We start from the raw sequence: 19,950 nt of genomic DNA on the forward strand, positions 1-19,950 counted from the left end.
AATAAGTGTCATTTTTTGCGCCCTTTACTACTGCTATTTTAAAATGTGGTCACCAGCATCAATTAAAGTCTTTAAAAACAACATGATTTTCTTTGTCCCCCAAAGGTCATGTGTACCACAAACCATCACAGTCAAAATTGTTGATGCAACAATTTTCTTGTTGGTGGACAGAAATCCGCTGTACATCAATGGGTATATTTTAAACACACGTTGCTGCTGTGTTTGTGCCACTGAGATGACGTGTAATATTTCATGAATCGTGCTTGTCTTTATAGCAAGTAAAGGGCCTCACTATGAAAGAACTCAAAACATCGTGCAAATTAATTGATGGAAACAACAAACAGTAAATGCACAACACACCCTTTAATTCTTGGAATACGTCAGCCAAATAAAATAAATAACTACTACTACTACTACTACACTTACCAAAAAAATTAAAGCAACTAAGAATTTAAGCTTCTGAACAGACTCCTTACTAGAAACTTCAAGCTTAAAAATGTTTTTTAGTCTCCATTTTTCACAAAGTTAGTGTTTTGAAAATCAGTGAAAAATTTTTTTTTTGTTCATAACAAATGTTTTTAACTTAATTATGAGTTGATGAGTTTCAAAACCATCTCACTGTCATTTTTTTCAAATTTACAAAAGTAAATTTTTTTCATTTCTACAAAAATGTAATAGTGCAATAAGTAGAAAAAAACACGTATAAACTGGTGGAATGGTAAAATCTAACACTGTAGCTGTGTACAGAATGAAATTAATGTGAACCAATGGTTCTGATTTGAGATTAGAAATTTTTGTTTCAAGATTGTGTTTAACATAACTTTTGTAGTGATTGAACTTCATCACAACAAAAATTTGATTATTATGAATTTTGTACCATTCACTATTTATTATCTATCAGAATTTTAACGTTTTATTGTTTTTTTTAATATCAATGAATGATGGTATTTTTTAATAAACCTTTAATATTTTATAAAAATTGTTTTATTTGCAACTAGCAGAAGTAGCTAATTGCAAAATCAACCATTTCAAAATTCAAATACAATTAATTAAGCAAAACTGCTATAAAAATAGCTAATTCCAATTTTCAGTCATTTTAAATTATTGGAGTGGTATATTTGTTATTATCTTTTTATTATTAGCTCCTTTGTATGATTTTTCTTAAAATTTCAACAATAACAACATCAAAATCATCAAAATCACTACTATTACAAACAAAAAACCAGTCTTCGCATTTCCTGAAAATGTTAGGTGCTTTAATTAGATGTTTTTGCAACTTATTGACTCAAATGAAAATAATATAGATACATACTTTTCGTGCTAAAAAAGTTTCTAATATCCATTTTAGATTGCTATTGTTATGGGATTGTGGTCTGAACTAGTTCAACTGCATCAACACACTCAACTGACTCACTCCTATAGTTTAAAGTTTTTTTTAAAACTTTAACCATTAAAAAAGTATATAATGTAATTCATTTTTAAAACTTCCTATTTTTTTTTAACAAAACAAGTGATTAAAAATGTTTAAGTCAAGAGTTTAGAAATGAGTCAATCATTAATGTTTGGTGAACTAGTATTTGTTGTATACGAAATAATTTTATTATGACTTTACTCAAGGTTATGATTTATAATTTTACGATTTTGATTTAGTTATGTGTTCTGGTGTCTTGTTATTTTTTGTAATAAATTAAAATGTAGAAAAATCTATGATATGAAATATCATATTTTTATAAATAGTAAAAGTCTGTGTTATAAAATGCAGTAAGTCAGGACTTAGAGTTGAAGAGGTGAGCCATAAACTATGTATCTATGGAGAGTCTCTGTATATGGAAGTGAAGCATAAACAATGAATATGAGGGAGAGGGAATGTTACAATAAGGCTTTTGAAAAGTGCATATAGATACGGATGGAGAAAGTAGGATGGACAGATAAAAGGAAGGAATGGGCAAATAATGAACAGGGTTAAAGAAGAAAGAACACTTATGCAAGACGTGCACAAAAAAAAGGAAACCGGTTAAGGACATGCGGTTAGAGGAAGTGGAATCTTGATAACCGCATAGAAGGGTCAGCAGAATAAATGAAGAAGAAGAAAGGAAGTTAATACATGAGGTGAAAATCAAAAACTACCAGAGGACAAAGGAGAAGGCTTGGGACAGGGATGGATGGAGACAGCAGTAGCGCAAAGGACCTGCCGTCAGGCAGAACACAGATGTTTATGATGAATAAATAAATATTTATTATACTTACACTTATTCTTGTCTGAAATATAAATTTCTTGGGACTCCCTCAAAAAGTCAGAATAAATTTCAAGATACAATACAAAAACAGACTATCAGATTGTTTGGTTCATAAGTATGAATCATATTATAAAATTAAACATGTTAATTTACTCAACTTTATATTAATGAATGTGCATTCTTTGTTAAAAATAACAATCACTTATTATTAAAAAATAATAATATCCACCTCAATCAAACCAAACAATCGAACTGCTTACATATAACTCAATATGATACAAAAAATTATTGTCTTACAAAAAAGACAAAGTATAATACTTTATTATGCTCCCATTGAATTTTTTATAAACTACCAAACCATTTAAAAAATCTTATCAGTTTGTTTAAAATACAATAAAAAACGTTTTATAACAGAAACAATACTACACTTCACTTCAACATTTCACAAAATTGAATTAACAATATTAATAAAAAAATTAAGACAAAATTTTCATATCAAATACTTATATTTTATTTGATTCAAAGATAGTATAAAAAAGAACAACATTTTTAACGGGAAACCATTAATAACAGCAATCTTACAGATACTCTAAAGCAGTGATTCTCAACCTGGAGGTTGCAGTGATATAAAAGCGAAATTGCAAAAATAGCCTACAACTTTGCATGTAAACAATAAAGAAATCATGTTATGAAAAAAAAATCATTTGTAATAAACATTTTACTTACATTTACAAGTACACATGTAAAAAAAATTAATTAATGAGATGGTAAAAATAAAAATAAATAAAAACACAAAAGCAAATTGTTTTCAAGCAATAAAAGACTATACTTATATTTACTTTTTAGCATAATCATAGACGAAAACACCTTTTCACACAGGTAAGATATGGCAAAAAGGATTAATACTTTCAATGCTTCTGTAACTAAATCTGCATATTCGCTTCGACAAGCAAGCCAAAATGTATCTAAAACTTCAGATGTGAATTGTAGTTGAAATTATTTATCAGCAGACATTTCAATGAGGTGGTCGTGAATCTCAAATAGTAATGTAACTTAGCAGCTGCAAGGTTTTCACTAAATTGATTCAGTACCAGTCTCTTTGAGAAATCATTTTTATCTTCCAGGAAATACTGCACCAACTGAATTTTTAGCTCATGCAAATGATTCTTCATGCTACCCAAATTATGGTGGATAATAGTGTCTTCTTCATCCAAATCTTTCTCAATATAATCAGAAGTGAGTGGAAACAGACCAAATTTTTTTTTTTTTTTGAAGGCAAAGAATCCAGATATCAAGCTTCTTAATAAAAAGTATCAACTTTGTTACTAATAAAATGTTTTTATCAAGTCCGTAAATTCACATTCAAGTTGTTTAAATGTGAAAATATATCAGAGCTACGTAAGCCTAAAGCAACATATACTCATTATTCTGTAAAAACATTGTGAATGGCATTTTTAATCCTGGAAAAATATTATTACTTCATCTCACAATTCCAATAACTTCATCTCGCAATTTCGATATCACGGAAGAAAGTGTTATTGGAATAACACTTTTTCCCGCGATATCAATCTGACTTCAGTATGGAAAAGAAGAAATTTTTCTTTTCAACCATTTCATTGCATAGTTTGGAAAACAACATATCTGTAATGGTCAATGTTTAATAAAATTAACCATTTTTATAGCTTTACAAAGAATTTAAGATTTTGCGACATTTTTTTGGGGGCATGTCTGAAGGAAGCAGTACATCCATTCCACCCTTGGTATAAGATGATCTTTTATTTTTTCAAAAATTCACTGTTCTTTCTTGTTATTGCCTTTGCACCATCACTACAAAGTGCAATACATTTTGTCCAGTCTTTGTTATAGTTTTTAGTAGCGTCTTAAAAAAAAACAAAGACATCCTGTTGCATGAACAGGTATTGATTTACAAAATGACATTTTCTTTAATTCATCTGTCCCCATCACATTCATATCTCATAAAACAAGAACTGAAAAATGTTTGCTACATATGTTGACTCACCAAATCGAACTTATTTGCTGAATTATCTGATTGCGAACATCAGCCATGTCATCAATTTGCCTTGATACTGTAGAAAGCGAATTGATACTGTAGAAAGCTGATCAGAAAGCGGAATTTTTTTAATTTTTTTGCTTCTTCCACGTCTATTAAAACACTGACATATGAATTGCAGCAAGTAACATGAGTTTTTCTGCAATTGTATGGGTTTTAGACATCTTAGCTACTCTTAATGCTACAAGATAAGATGTTTCAAGTGTAGTTTTATCAGAATGGTTGATTTACAAATAGAAGCTTGCTGATTTCTCAACGTGTGTAATTTTCTTTCAAAATATTCCAAGGGTTTGCTTTTATGATATGGATGTTTAGTTTCCAAGTGTCAAATTAATTTTGATGGCTTCTTGCTTTCGTCAGAGCATTTGAAAGCAAACAACACACTGTGGCTTTCCATCCAATGAGGTAAAACGATAGTTGACATTCTACAATCTTATCTTTTTACCAACAAATTCACTGGATGTAGATGGCCCTTTGTTTTTTCACAAATTTATCCATTTTGCAAAAGAATCTAATTGAAAAAAAAAGGTTACGCCATTTGACCATACATTAACAATCCAAAATCTCAATTATTATTTTCAATGAAACTATGCTTTTAAAAACTTAAAGGGCACCAGTCGCACGCTTCACATTCAACACTAAACTAACATTCTGCAATCCCTTACACCTCTTTTATTCTGCTGAGAGCATGACAGTGTTTAAACATATCATGTGCTTGTTCGAATATGATGCTGTTATAGTAAATATTACACAAGCAACCAAATTACAAGGAGCACTTACACATCAAGTTGGAACCTGTAAATTGCTCATGTTTGTACACTTCATACATACACGCATGTTCACAACCGTTGCTATCAACACAGATTTAGGTCTAGGTTTCACTGGTTCGGTGTTGGTGGGGGTCGCCAAATAATCATTTTTTTTTTTTACTTTTTGGGGGGAGCTAAAAAGGTTGAGAATCACCACTCTAGAAAAAGAATTTCAGAAAGTTAATGGAAGAAAAATTTTCATTAATTTAAAAGTTGAGTTATTTAAAGTGAATTTTACATTCACTTTTGCTATAAACCAGTTAATGCTAATAATAATAAACTATAATATCCACATGAGTTTTCATCAGCTTTTCATAGCTTTCATACATAGTTTGCCCATGGTTATCAGTGGTTAATTAATAACCACTGTATCCTTCATTATTCTAATTCTCAATTATACAATTTCAATGCTGATCTTTCTTCACTTATCCCCTTTACTTGATTAAGTGATCATCTTATGTTATTTTCCTATCCAATAGCCTTTCTCTGAATTTGGAATCCCTCCCTTACATCTACTTTCATTAAAGCTATAAAGCTAAAAGGTTAATTAAATTTCCAATGTGTAGTTTGCTTTCCTCCTATGTGAAAATAACCTAAGCTTTAGAACCACTTTATCAGAATTGGTATATAGAGTGTATTACGAAGTTCTACCAGAACTTTCATAATCTATTGTTCTTGTGAAAAATAATGAAAAAAGTTGATATAATGTATGTCCTAAAATGCTTTGTCTGCAAGTTACATTTAAAAGTTTTCACTCAAATTTCAGCTACACTGGTGAAATGAGTGTTAATGAAAATTTTAGTTAAGTTAATTAAGGGGCAGAATGAATGTTTTTTTTATGATTTTTAACCTGAAAAATAGAATAAAATAGGTTCCAGAACTGTATCTGTAGCACTTTTTCAGAAATCTGGGAAGAAAACCATTAAATTTGACTAAAAAATCCTGTTTTTTATGTTTGATATACAATAACATTGTTAAATTTATAATAAACACATTGGTGAGAATTTAATTCAGAACAAAATGGTGTAAGTTAAGTTAAATAAGCAAAGAAAGGTTAGAAAAATTAAAATTTTATTTAGAAACAGTACATTACTACAATTGTCAGTAAAGTACTTATTTAATGTAAACAAAAACAGAATTTTTTTGTGATATGATGCATTGATAAAAACAAAGTTCTGTTAAAAATTTCTTTAAGATTTTTTTTAAATTGGAAATGACACCAAAATTTTAAAATAAAAATTATTTGGGTAATAATTTTTTTATTAATGATAAAAAAATAATAAATTATTTGAAAGATTATTATTTCAAATAACTACAGCTAATCAACAATGCATAATGATATAAGTATTTAAATCATTCTGTAAGGTACATTAAGTAAATTAAATACAATGAACTGTGCTGTTGTTAGCGAAGGTTTTCTTGTGAATTTTAGTTTGAATGTGATCGGTTTGCAGTTGATGTAATGCCATACTTATTCACAGCAGAGGAATATGCTGAATGGTATTTATTTTTGATGTGTGCAATGGTAATGCTACAGTAGAATATTAAATATGTTTTCTGAATCACAGGATTCCAGATACCACAACAATTAGCGTGACTTCACAAACTTCAGGAAACAGGTTCATTACGTAATATTCGTATCGGCTACCAACAATATTTGCAAAACGATGCTGTTATTGATGAAACTATTATCGATGCAGTTCAGCTCAGTACAGGCATCAGTATACATCTTTCTAGTAAATCATTGTTTCACATTCAATGGTTTGAAGGAAACAAACAAAACAAATTTTATCTTTATCATAAACAGCCAACATCGTATCTTTATCATATCCCAACATCATCTACACCCAGGAGACTGTCCGCTTCACTTGGAGTTCTGCAACTGGTAGAATACAAATTGACAAACCAAAAGAAACCCAAAAACAAACCAAAACCATAAGAAACCCGTAATTCTGCCCCTTAATTAACATCCTAAAAATTTCAATACAACCTCATTTCACCAGGGTAGCTGAAATCCAAGCAAAATCTTCTACTAACTAGCTTGCAAATGAAACATTTTAGGACATATGTTTATATAAACTTTTTCCTTTATTTTCATGAATAGATTAAGTTGAAGTTCATACACGCTGTATACATACACTATTAATGTGCCCAGTAATAATACTTTTTTTGTAATTTCCTGTGTGCAGTTGTTTTAACATTGAAAATTATAATTCTTTAAAAACCTTATAGTAAATATAAAAAGAGATTATTTAAAAATAGATAAAAGAGATTTTAAATGCACTGAAAGATCATCAATAGGATAATAAAATAAAACAGATCATCTGACCAAGTAAAGCAGATGACTTATGGCAAAGGAATTATTTAACTTAGAAGTAAAGATTTTCAATTTTTACTTGGCAATTGAAAATTGGGTTTTCACACGCTACAAAAATTGTCATTCATCTCATCGTCTGAAGTAATACCTAACGATGGTCCCAGAGATAAAAAAAAAAAGTAAAAATTGATAAAGGTCAAGAGATAGACTCAGGAAAAATTACTATTTAAGGAAAAGAAGGGTATGATTATAGATAGATTTTTTAATCTAGCATTAGACCATGAATCAGGATAGGTGAATATAGAGACGATAAATACGAAGTTTGATAAAAAAAAACTGATGTGGATAACCTATGACTTCCTTGTACGCCTATTAAATTACATTTACATATTTTTTTTTTTTTAAATGTAAAGAACATAATTTTTCTTTTCTTTTTTTTTGTTATTGAATTACTATTCATCGTAAATATTTTTTTACAATGAGAGGTTAATAATTATTAATAAATCAATATATTAAGATTAAAAAAGGAGATAAGTCTGATTTGAATTGATGTGCCATCCCCTAAGATTAAAATATTTCATTAATTAAAATTTTATTTAGCTATAACTCTGGAACCAATGAAAATAAGTACCACTTATGATATATTATTGAAAAGCTCTCAATGAGGGCGCTTATTACTGCAGTTAAGAAAAAGATCCAATTTTTTTTTATTTTGGGCTTTATTGGACATTTTTGTTTCAGTCAATTGCAATCAAAAGGAGAGGGGCACAACTAGATGTTACAACAGTTCTAAATCCAAAATTTCAACATCCTACAGCTAATCATTTTTGACTTATACAAGATACACGTACATACATACATACAGACCTCACGCTGAAACTAGTCAAAATGGATATTTTCATTGAAATCTGGAAACCTAAATTTTTTGCAATCACAATACTTCCTTTACTTGATACAAGGAAGTAAAAATACATTAGTTTTTCTCAAAAAAATTGGTTTTCTTTCAGCATGGGGAATAATAGGAAGAAATCACATGGGGGCCATGTCCAACAAATACGGAAGATGAGGCATCAAAAGGTTGTTTTTGGACAAAAATTCACAAACAAACAGTAAAGTGTGAGCAGGTGCATTATCGTGATGCAACTGCCATGAATTTTTTCACCACAAATCCAGCTACAATTTCGGGTTGCTTCACATAAACAGCGTAGAACTTCCAGGTAGTAATCCTTACTGATCATACAACCTGCTGGCAAGAACTCATGATACACTAAGCCGTTGAAATTGAACACAATGATCAGAACCTTCACATTCAATCAAATTTGACGACACTATTTTCGATCTTGGCTCAGGAAGCCTCCACTGGGACGATTGGGCCTTAGTTTCGATGTCATACCCATACATCCATGTTTCATCACAAGTTATGACTTGTTTGAGCAGTTCTGGATCGTCACTCACTTTATTCAATAACTCCTGAGCAACGTTGTTTGGGACTGCTTTTGGTCAAAATTCAACAATTTTGGAACAAATTTTGCTGCCATATGTTTTATACTCAAAACATCCAAAGAAAATTGCTTTGGATGAGCCAAATGATATCCCAACATCATCAGCAATCTCTCTGGTAGTGGTTCAGCAATTGTCCACAATCATTTTCTTCACTTTTCTGACGTCATCAGTTGATATGCTGGGACGGTCAGGGCGCTCATAATCAAATGTCTTCATAGCTCTCTTGGAAACGTTTTCACCACTTGTAAATACTTGTTTTATACATAAGAGGAATCACCAAAAGCAACAATCAACATTTCCTATATGGTATTGCACTTTATTCCATTCTTAAAGCAAAATTTAATGAAAATTCTTTGTTCCATTTTTTCCACAAGTTAAAAATCACCGACCATACCAAAACCCCTTTTTGACTGCAAACAATAAACTAAGCATCCAATATAGCTACCAATTATACAATTGTACTAGCAATATAATAACAAAAAATTGTGACAATTGGACTTACAGCCCAGGAAATTAAAAAATTCTACATATTTTTTATTGTATCTAGTATTTATTTTAATTTTATTAAATACAAATAAAAATCTATGCTAAATGGTTACTGAAACAGACTGAAAAAACCAAAACAAACACTTCAAAACTGTTTACCTAGAATTTTACTTAAAATTTAAACTAGATGCCCATTTCAGTTGTTAAACAATCAATCATCAGTAAATACTGAGGAAATAATATGAAAAATATTTGTTATTGTTATTTAATATTTATTATTTTTTAATAATAAAAACTGATTAATTATATATTATTTTTATTGTGTTAATTAATTTATCAATTTTCATGATTAATAAATTAAAAAAATAATAAATATCGATTGACTAACAAATTATTATTTTTTGCTCAGTTTTACTGATGATGATGGTTTAACAATCAAAATGGCCATCTATACTGAACAAATACAGTAGTTCAATTTATTACCATTCCACTGCTATGATGATCAAATAATTCCTTTGTTAAATTTGTCGTCACACAAAGTGTCTTAAGGTGAACCTGTTTAAAAAAAACAATTATTACAAATTTATAATTTAATTTATAACTTCAAATATACAAGTGAAATAATCATTAAAGTTAGAAATATGTTATAATCACTTAAAAATATGCTTTCTAAGAATATCACCTAAAATAGTTCTATACCACTTGATTTAAGCATCAATAAAGAAGTTATTTGAAAAAGGATGTTCCAAAAAACATACTTAGATATAATTCCTTAAGTCAAAAATTTAAATTCTGTTACTAATATTCCTGAAAATTATTTGACTGATTTCCTGCAATAGTCATTAATAGTATGATTAATCAGAAACATTTCATGTAATGCACTTGCAAAATATACTACATTATAAATTATTATTATAATCTAGCATATTTTATTAATTATTTACAAACATCTGATGCCTGGCTGAGATGTTTTTCTATCAATTATTTTACTCGTTTGATATGCTTCATCCTTTGTTCTATTCTTCCTAGATAGTTTAAGCTCAACATAACTAACTGTTATATTACACATACTCAATTACATTATTATTATTACGTTGTATGTTATTATGTTATTCAATTATGTAATTATGTTATATTATAACTAACTAACTCCTTCTATGTTTTATTACCTACAGTTTCTTTAACAATCTAATTAATCCTGAATGTCTTTTATATGGCCTTGCAAATCTTGATCATACTGCTAGGCACAATTTAAATAAAGTAATCTCTAAATCAATCTTTGACTTCTTTTCTTTACAAAAGGTCTGTACAAAACAGTGCTTTTGAAATACTTCATTTGAAATTTATGGTTTTATTATCTAAATAACAAAATCATAATCATTGTGTTCACCTTGCTTACACAAATTTTGTGGGATTTTTATTCACAACAAATTCCTTTGTGATAATCAAATAGAATTTGTTTCACAAAAAAAATCATATCACACTGTTTTACTTTAAAGCACCTTATTAATAAAATGCTAAGCATATCATCATTATTAAATATTTATTACACCTGCATATATTCTAATCCAAAATATACAATGTCTTTGATTTCCCTTAAAATGTCAGAAGAGGATCTCAAGATACAAATATGGGTTGCCAAATGATGTCAGAAATTTGGCTTTAAATAAATGACTGATTAAATAATACTGACCATGACAGGGAGGTTATTGCAAACTCATAGTTTATTACTGTACTGAATAATTTAAATAATAAATTCACTGTAATACATAATGAAAATTATAACAATTTCAGTAACACAGCATATTATCTCAAAAAAATTCAATAAAGAGCAGCATCCAATAGTATAGATCTCATGTATGTGAAATCTGATTAGATCAGATCAGATGTGCTCTATGCTTCAGTAATACTGCATAGTATCTCTTCCAAAGATTCATAAAAGAACAGCATTCAGTAGTACAGATTTCATGTACACTTACAATGTATTTTCATGTCCATTTAAAAAAATAACCGAATATTTTTAATTATGTGTCAACAGAGATATTTAGTGATGTGAGGTTGGCAGCATTGTGTTCCACATGACCTCCTCTGTAACTACATGTTCTTGGATTGTTGATATGTTGTTTACTAAAGTGGTCATCAGTCAATCAATGATGACCCTTGACCAGGTAGGCTTTTGACTTCAACTGATGACACCCACGTTCAGAAAATCAACGATCTAGTGGCTGAAAATCGCAGCCACTGTCAGAAAATTGCAAAAGAGGTTAGCATCTTGATTGGATCATCCCATGACATTTTAACTGAAAACTTGAACATTCATCGAGTCACAGCAAAGCTTGTTCCTTGTTTGATAACCGAATAGCAGAAAGAACAATAGCAGAAAGAACCAAAAGCAGAAAGAGTGGATGTTTGTGGCAACTTCTTGTACATGCCGATGATGATGAAACATTCATGCAAAGGATCATAATGAGAGATGAAAACCAGGTTTATGGCTACAACATTGAGACAAAAGTTCAATCATCACAATGGATTGGCTAAGGATCTCCATGATCCATTATCAATTTACCTCAAAAATGGCAAACTATATCAATTAAAACAGCACAAATTTGGTTTGATAAACTTCATTTAGAATATAAAACAACCTTGTTTTACTTTTGAATAAAAATCTGGAAAAACTTTCTCACCAACTCTTTAGATCCAAATGCATTCATTAATAACTATTTTATTAAAAGTTCTGTAAGAATAATTAAGAGCATAAGTAATAATACTAGATGACTTTACCATCCAGTAAGAACGGATCAAGAACCAAATCAAATATACTGGAAATTTGATTACCAAAGTCAACAAATCTGATTTTTACAAAGCAGAAATTAATCTAAGTCTAATTTAAAGTAATTGTATTTATAAATTTCATCATCTGATATAAGAGACAATAGGTCCTAATATTTAAGCTTAAAATAAATAATGTTTCAGGACAGTTAATTTTCTTCAAGTGTTAAATAAAATACTCATTCCCATTTACAAAGAGGGTGGCCAAACAAATCTAGGTGGCTACTGACCATTAAGGTTTATTCCTCTGCTAACATAATAGAAAATCTGATTTAATAACAGGTTGCAAGACACTTCCTCAGCTAACAATTTATTAACCGACTCCCACAATGATTTTTGTCCATGCAGACCAACAACAAAGACATAAGAGCGTGTTATAAATGACTTTGAGGAAAGTGATAGATATTATGCAAACTAACTAAACCTTTTGATGTATTTTCTCATGACTTCTTGACTTTATGCTGAGGAAATTTTTGTCATACAGTGTTAATATAAAACATGCTTTTCCACTTTTTCACTCATACCTTTCTAACAAAAAGCAGATTACTCAATATGAATATAAAATGTTCTGACATTGGTATTATGTGATACCGATGACATAACACCAAACACACACCCACAGTTAACTACTTTTACACTATTTCTTTTAGTTGTTATGATAAAGTGTTATCATCGTACATGTCTCTGAAACCAATCCTGTAAGCTTATAACACTATAATTATCTTAATCGTTCCTACCATTGAGGAGCTAACCGACTATTTTAAGTTGAATTTGTGTTAGATTATATTTTAAGTGATTTACATTTAAAAGATAATTTTTAATTTTATAAAATCAATGATCCAAACAATTAAATTAATGACACAAACAATTTTTAACATATTTCTAAAATACTTTATTAATCCTGAAAATAGAGTTTTTAAATGTGATTAAATACAGTATAAAGTTTTCTAGTTCCCTTCATTTTATACCTAACATTAACTCTACTTATAAGCAACATTGTCTACTCTTCTAAACAATTCCATTCAACTGTTTATTATCAATTCATTTCACACACATCCACTAAATAATTCACTCATCAAATTAAACTTTGAATTGAGATGTAATAACTAAATTTTTCTAATTAATCATTGCTACTTCAACACTTATAACGATTAATAGTAACCGCATACAAAAAATGACATGTGCTTGTAAACTGTAGTTTACAGCCCCTTGCGTTTCTTATTGTTTATCAACAACTTATCTTAAAAATACTGAGGCATTCATTTTAACTCTCTTCACAGATCACAGAACTATACCTATATAAGAAAATAATTATATAAAAAGAACTGAAAATTCTACATTACAGGTTCAAAAAATTATTCACCGGATGGATTACTATCATTAACTTTAAATATAGATAAAACCATAGAGCATTATGTTCTCAGGTACAGATAACATTGCTAATCGTATGATTATAATTCCCAGAAATGATAATATTTCTATTGCCCGTAAGATGAAATTACAGGGGGGGGGGGGGGTTCAAACTATACTATTCTGCTTTGAAGGACCTTCAATGCTAAACTTGTCTTCGTTATCAAATTTATTATGCCTATATACATAATCCCATTTTAAGTATAATGGCATCTCTTAGGGGTTCCTCAAAACACCAGAATGAATTTTTAAGATGTAAAGTGGCCTGTCTGGTCATTTTTTGGCACCCAAAGTAAGAATCTTGTATATTGATATTTAGAAAATTAATTGTGTTAACTTATCTTGTGTTACGTTTATGAATGTGCAATGTCTGCTAAATAGAATGGTTACTTATTCTTAAAAAAATAATAATATCCAAACTGGGTGATGTAACTGTTTTTATATACCTCAACACAATACTTTGGGTTATGAGAAAGGGGCTTATTATGCATCCGATGCTGATTTTAGTAAATTGTCAAATCGTTTTTAAAAATATCAATTTAAAAAATATCAATTTTTTAAAAATATGATTGAAGAAACTATACTATTCCAGTCATAAATAATTTACTAATTCAAATAATTTAAATAATACTAACTCAAAATAAAAAAACTGATTTATCAGTATCCCGTTCAACGTATATGTAAAATTGTGCTTAAAATAATCTTTAATACAAGGGTTATTTTTGTTTCAAGGTCTGATTGGTCGCAAAATAAAAACGCGCGCAAAAATCGAATGAACCTTTACGCATATGTGTTGCGTGGTGTCTCTAGTATGGCCTTCAATCATGCCGCGTCACTTCGTTTAGTTCTAAACACACAGCTAGCTCATAAACATGTCTACAACAATAGCATCTCCCGCCAAGTGTGAAGTGCGTGTGGTAATTTGATTTCTTCAGGCTGAGGGGTGTAATGTGTCAACCGATGATCTCGTTGAGCGAGTGGATGAAGCGATTCAAGAAGATCATCGGTTCACAATTTCTGTATTCAGTGATTCATTTCCTGAAATTTCAAGGTTAGCTCTCTACACCATTATGAGTGAGAGACTTCAGTACCGCAAACTGTGTGCGAGGTGGGTTTCCAAGATGCTGTCCGACCATCACAAAACAATGAGAATGGATGTCTCCCTAACGTTCTCCAGCGTTACCACAATGAAGGAAAAGATTTTTTGAACAAAATTGTCACAGGGGACGAGACATGGGTCCATTTCGAAACTGAAGAACAAAAGAACAATCCAAACAGTGGATGCATTCTCATTCTCCCAGTAAACCAAACAAGTTCAAGAGAACCTTTTCCAACAGAAAGTGTGTATGACTACTGTGTTCTGGGACCGGAATGGTGTTCTCTTGGTGGAATTCATGGAACGTGGCACGACCATCACTGCAGCCTCATACTGCATGACTCTTCAACGTCTACGAAGGCCAATTCAGAATAAACAGAGAGGAATGTTGTCATCAGCCGTTGTCTTTCTCCATGACAATGCTCAGCCGTACACTGCAGCTGTATCAAAGAAGCTCCTGCAGCGTTTTCGTTGGGAAGTGTTTGATCACCCACAATACAGCCCGAACTTGGCTTCATCAGATTTTCACCTCTTTGCTCACATGAAACGCTGGCTAGGAGGACAACATTTTGGCACAGACATCGAGCTGCAGACCAGCTAGAAACATGGCTGAAAACTCAGGCGGCGCCGTTCTATGACAAGGGTATTGGAAAGTTGGTACCACGCTATGACAAATGTCTAAATCAGAGTGGCGGCTATTTAGAGAAATAGCGTAACTATGTAAGTACTGGTTACAAATAAGAAATGTTTTATTTTCACTGTGGTTTTAATTTCGTGACCGATCAGACCTTGAAAAAAAAATTACCCTCATATTATCTTCTGAAAGATGAATTATTTTGTAGTAATATTTTATGTTTAATGCATTTATCCTAAATTATTTCCATATATCTGTATTTAAATAATTATTATGGACTTTAACCAGATCTATCTTTTTATATTATAATTTATTTTTTTTAAATTCATAATTTATCATATTTATGTGAACTATTATCATGTTCCGATCAGAATGTAATTTATTTATTTAAGGACAAAATAAGTTATAAAATTTATCTCACTCACTTGTCTTGCTGCAACTTTTAGATTGTGGATCTGTTTTTGTGCTTTAGTGATCCTCCTTCGCGATGCACAGAGCTGAAAGTAAAGGGATTACATAAATTTTAATTACAGGTGTAATTTTAGGACAACAGTAAAAAAATCATAAGTATTTAATTTTAATCAAATTTTAATCTGTGAAAATGTGTTAAAATATTTGCATAATTTTATTTAAAAAAAGAATATTATTTTTGAGGTTTATATTCATCTTTAAGTCTGAAATTATTGATATTACAAAATTAGATTTATATAATATAAAACTTTGTGTAAATTTGATTGTATTTGTTTAAAAAAAATTAATAGGTTTAAAATAAATGCACTAACAAAATTAGAACAAATCAAAACCAAACATTCTTGAAGTACAAACTGGATGCTCATGTACAAGAACAGTTTAGATGTTACATAATTTGAAATTATTTTAAGAACAAATATTAGAACATAAGTTGTAGTGATTTTGCAAACACTATATTTGGTTATTATTCCCCAAAACACATGACCAAAAGTACCAGATAACTCACAAACAAAGCAAATGTTCAGAAAAATCAGCAAATTAAATGTAATGAAAAACATATAATTTTTTTAAACAAAATGTTTGTAATCAATCTTTAATCATAGAAAATAATGTGAGAAAAAATATAAAAGAAGAAAAATAGAATTGACAGTAACGTGACTTTATATACACCAAATGGTGATATAAATATTCACACAAATGTATGTGAAATGACAGTTAACTGTCATTGACTAATTGACAATTCACTGGGTTTAAAAACTAAACACAACTAAAATGGGTTAAACTGATTACAACTGGACTTATAATGGAATAATTCTTCCTTTACCATCAATAAGATGGTTCATATTACATTTGAATTTACCTGATAATGAATTCTATAAAACAAACAGGAAGTCTGCTAACTGACAGTTAATGTTAACTGTATAGAAGTTAGTATGAACAGATTCACTGATAAAAGTTGATAAATTAGGTTGTTCAACAATGTGAAAAAGATATAACCAGAGTACTCATTGAAGCTCTCAAGTTGGTGTAATTTGTGAAAGTTTCTTTAAACCTGCTCTTGAAAACATCACACAGAGGATCCTGTAGCTGTATTTTTATATGACATTATAGATCAATGTCAAGAGGGAAGGCTCACCAGTCTGCTAAAACATAAATTAGTAAAGTAATGTACAGCATCTAACACCATCAATGCTGTTTTCATGGCAAAAGAATAAACAATTACCTAAGAACCATAACCTAATCAAGATCTTACTGAGGCTGTATAAAATTTAATTATGCACTCCAAAAGCTGTTACCAACAACTCTTAACATACCAAAAATTTCTAAACAGAGTTGAATTCTTTCAATCTCACATTATACACTTGTCAAAATAAAGACACAAGAAATTCACACGACGTGATACTGAGATTTCCTGTCTGTTTAAAAATAATTTTGGTGTATTGCTCATAAATGAATAAACAAACATATTTATTGAAACTGAAGTTAAACTCAATATTCTAATGAAATACTTCACTCTATTTCTAATGAAATAATTTGATGTAAATGATCAGTAGCAGGCGATGAGCGACATGACACAAAAATTGTAAAATATTCTACGTACAATGAACAAATGATGTGACTTTTTAATCATACTTATATGACATGTACAACATATTATACCTACATGACATGGCATTTTATAATACTATTTACAGATATGAGAGAGTTACACTCTAGGATATTACCCTGTGCCAAACCATTTAACAAAATTATGGTCTGAAAATATAAACATGGAAATTTCCATTGTGTAAAAACCATACAATGAATCCCAGAACACACCCACTCATTTTATTTCTTTACTCCACACAAAATAGTAGTTCTACAGAGATCCAACATAATTCCTCCAACAATCATTTGACTTTTGTTTAGCTACCCTTATATATCTTTATTAATTTGAAGTTCATATTCGGAAAATTTACCCATAAACAGGCCTTCGGCCAACAATAAAAATGAACACAATTTTACCGAATGGCAATTCCGAACCAGTGGACAAAGGTGTTACACCTTAACTGCTTAAATTCATTACATTTATCTTTTATGCACATCCATTGATAATATGACAGTTTGTAAATCATATTATGCCCGTGTACACATCTCTAGGATTATGTAAAATATTATACTGTTGCCAAGAGTCTGATTGCATAATTTTCATTTTTCTCTTGTTTGACTCGCCTAATAAAATTCATGTAAGACTCATATCTACATTCATTAATAAAAAAACTATCAAATGTTGCTAAGACAAAAGTATAAGTAATTAATGAATAATAAATGTACAGATGTGTTGTGACTTGGGGAGACAGCAAATATGCAAAGTTTACAATTTGAATATTGTTTGTTACATTACTAATAAGTAATGTAACAGACAGTATTATAAAAATGTTATACTCATGACTCAATAATACAAAAAAAAATAAGAAAAACATTTGTATTGTAGAGAAATCTATTTTTTGAAAGATAACCTGATAAATCCCTAATGTAAAAACATACGGCTGCTCAAAATACAATCACCAATGCATGGTAATTTTTAAATAAATAAATTTGTAAATTACCAAATTATGTTTAAAGAATTAACCTTTTTGTTAATCTAAAATTCATGCCTTCTCAGTGCATTGAAAATCAGAATATATAATTATATATTATAGCAAATACAATATATTCAAGTAAATTAATATTAGTAAAAATAAAAGGAAATCAAAAACCATATAAAAAAAGTCAATAGTTAACTCAAGCTGCCAAATAAATGCATAGCTAAATTTCACATAACAAGTAATTTAACTACTTCCAACGAAAGGCATGCTTACACTTTCTTTTAATAATATAAAGTGCTGCCTATTAACAATGAAGAGTCACAAAAATTATTATTCCTAATTTAGAATGTAAAATTACAATTATACTCACATCTTCTCTTGCTTGAGCAATTTTTTTGCATACTTTTAACCGTGCTTTCCAAGCTGCATCACATTCTGGATCTATCTGTAAGGTAAACAAGATAATTAATAATTATAAAATCTGCTATTAAAATAGCATCGATCAGTGGACTTTGAGCAAGAATTTATTTTTGTTATGAAAAAGTACTTGTTAGTCATGCAATGAAGTTATTGAAATCCAGTAATATCTGTTTTAGAATTAAATTCTTTTAAAGATTGGACTCAAGAATTTTTTTTTAAATAATTTGATATTAATAACATATTATTGGTACATATTTCTCAAAAATCACTGATTATATATTACCACAATTTGTAATTTATAGAACATTATTTATGAGTTTCAAATATTGCTTTTGGTCACATTATTTAGAAATAATTTATTTTCCTTAAATATTGAAATAACATACATATTTTTTTTATAAATGAAGTTGTTAATAGTTAGTCATAATTCTGTTTTAGAAATGAATCGTTTGTGAACATTATTGAAAAAAAATAAGACATTCTCACAGAATACTGTATTCTCTGATGAGTTGATTCATAATAGCTGCTCTTAGAAAACTTAACTTTTTTCTAGATTAAGTATTATTCAACAAAACCTCGATTAAAAAATTGTTCCAGGGAAATCTTGACAGTGAAGTAACTTCCTACAACATTTATTTGATGTAATTCTTCATCTGTAGTAATTTTGATACAACTGTTTTAACCTAATCATAATCAGTGTCTTCTTTAAAATATGTAATACACTTTTTAATCTACAAAAATTAATTGGATGTTTGAATTTGTATGACCAGTTGTTATCTCCCCATCTGCAGTACATGCAATTTAAATATTTTTGTCACCTTTATGTCAACATGAGTAATAAGCTTGATTTGGATGGTACATCTAATTGCTCCACCCAGTCTAAAATAAACATATGTTTGAAAACTTATTCTTTTTTTCCCAGTTATTGAATAAAAAATGTTACGAATCTTATTGATTACATACAAATGTATTTCTTATTAATCTCAAATAAAACTGACAATTCCGTTTTAGAGCTAGTTATAGCAACTAGAGAATTTTATCAAATTTTTTTCACGGGCAAACACCACGATAGGGTATGTTAAAAAAAGAAGAGGTTGTGT

General features: G+C 29.5%; 1 protein-coding gene across 1 annotated transcript in view; it reads right to left on the minus strand.

Annotated features, from left to right (window-relative positions):
- Positions 1–19,950, minus strand: part of LOC142328381 (uncharacterized) — a 38,476-nt gene that overhangs the window by 8,211 nt on the left and 10,315 nt on the right. The window contains exons 2-4 of the mRNA XM_075372088.1: positions 18,801–18,875; positions 15,818–15,889; positions 9,907–9,978 (exon numbers count right to left, since the gene is read on the minus strand). Coding sequence (XP_075228203.1) covers positions 9,907–9,978; positions 15,818–15,889; positions 18,801–18,875 — 219 coding nt within the window. The remainder of the gene's footprint in view (positions 1–9,906; positions 9,979–15,817; positions 15,890–18,800; positions 18,876–19,950) is intronic.

Source organism: Lycorma delicatula, chromosome 7 (assembly GCF_047948215.1).
Source record: "Lycorma delicatula isolate Av1 chromosome 7, ASM4794821v1, whole genome shotgun sequence".
In the NCBI taxonomy this organism is placed as follows: domain Eukaryota; kingdom Metazoa; phylum Arthropoda; class Insecta; order Hemiptera; family Fulgoridae; genus Lycorma; species Lycorma delicatula.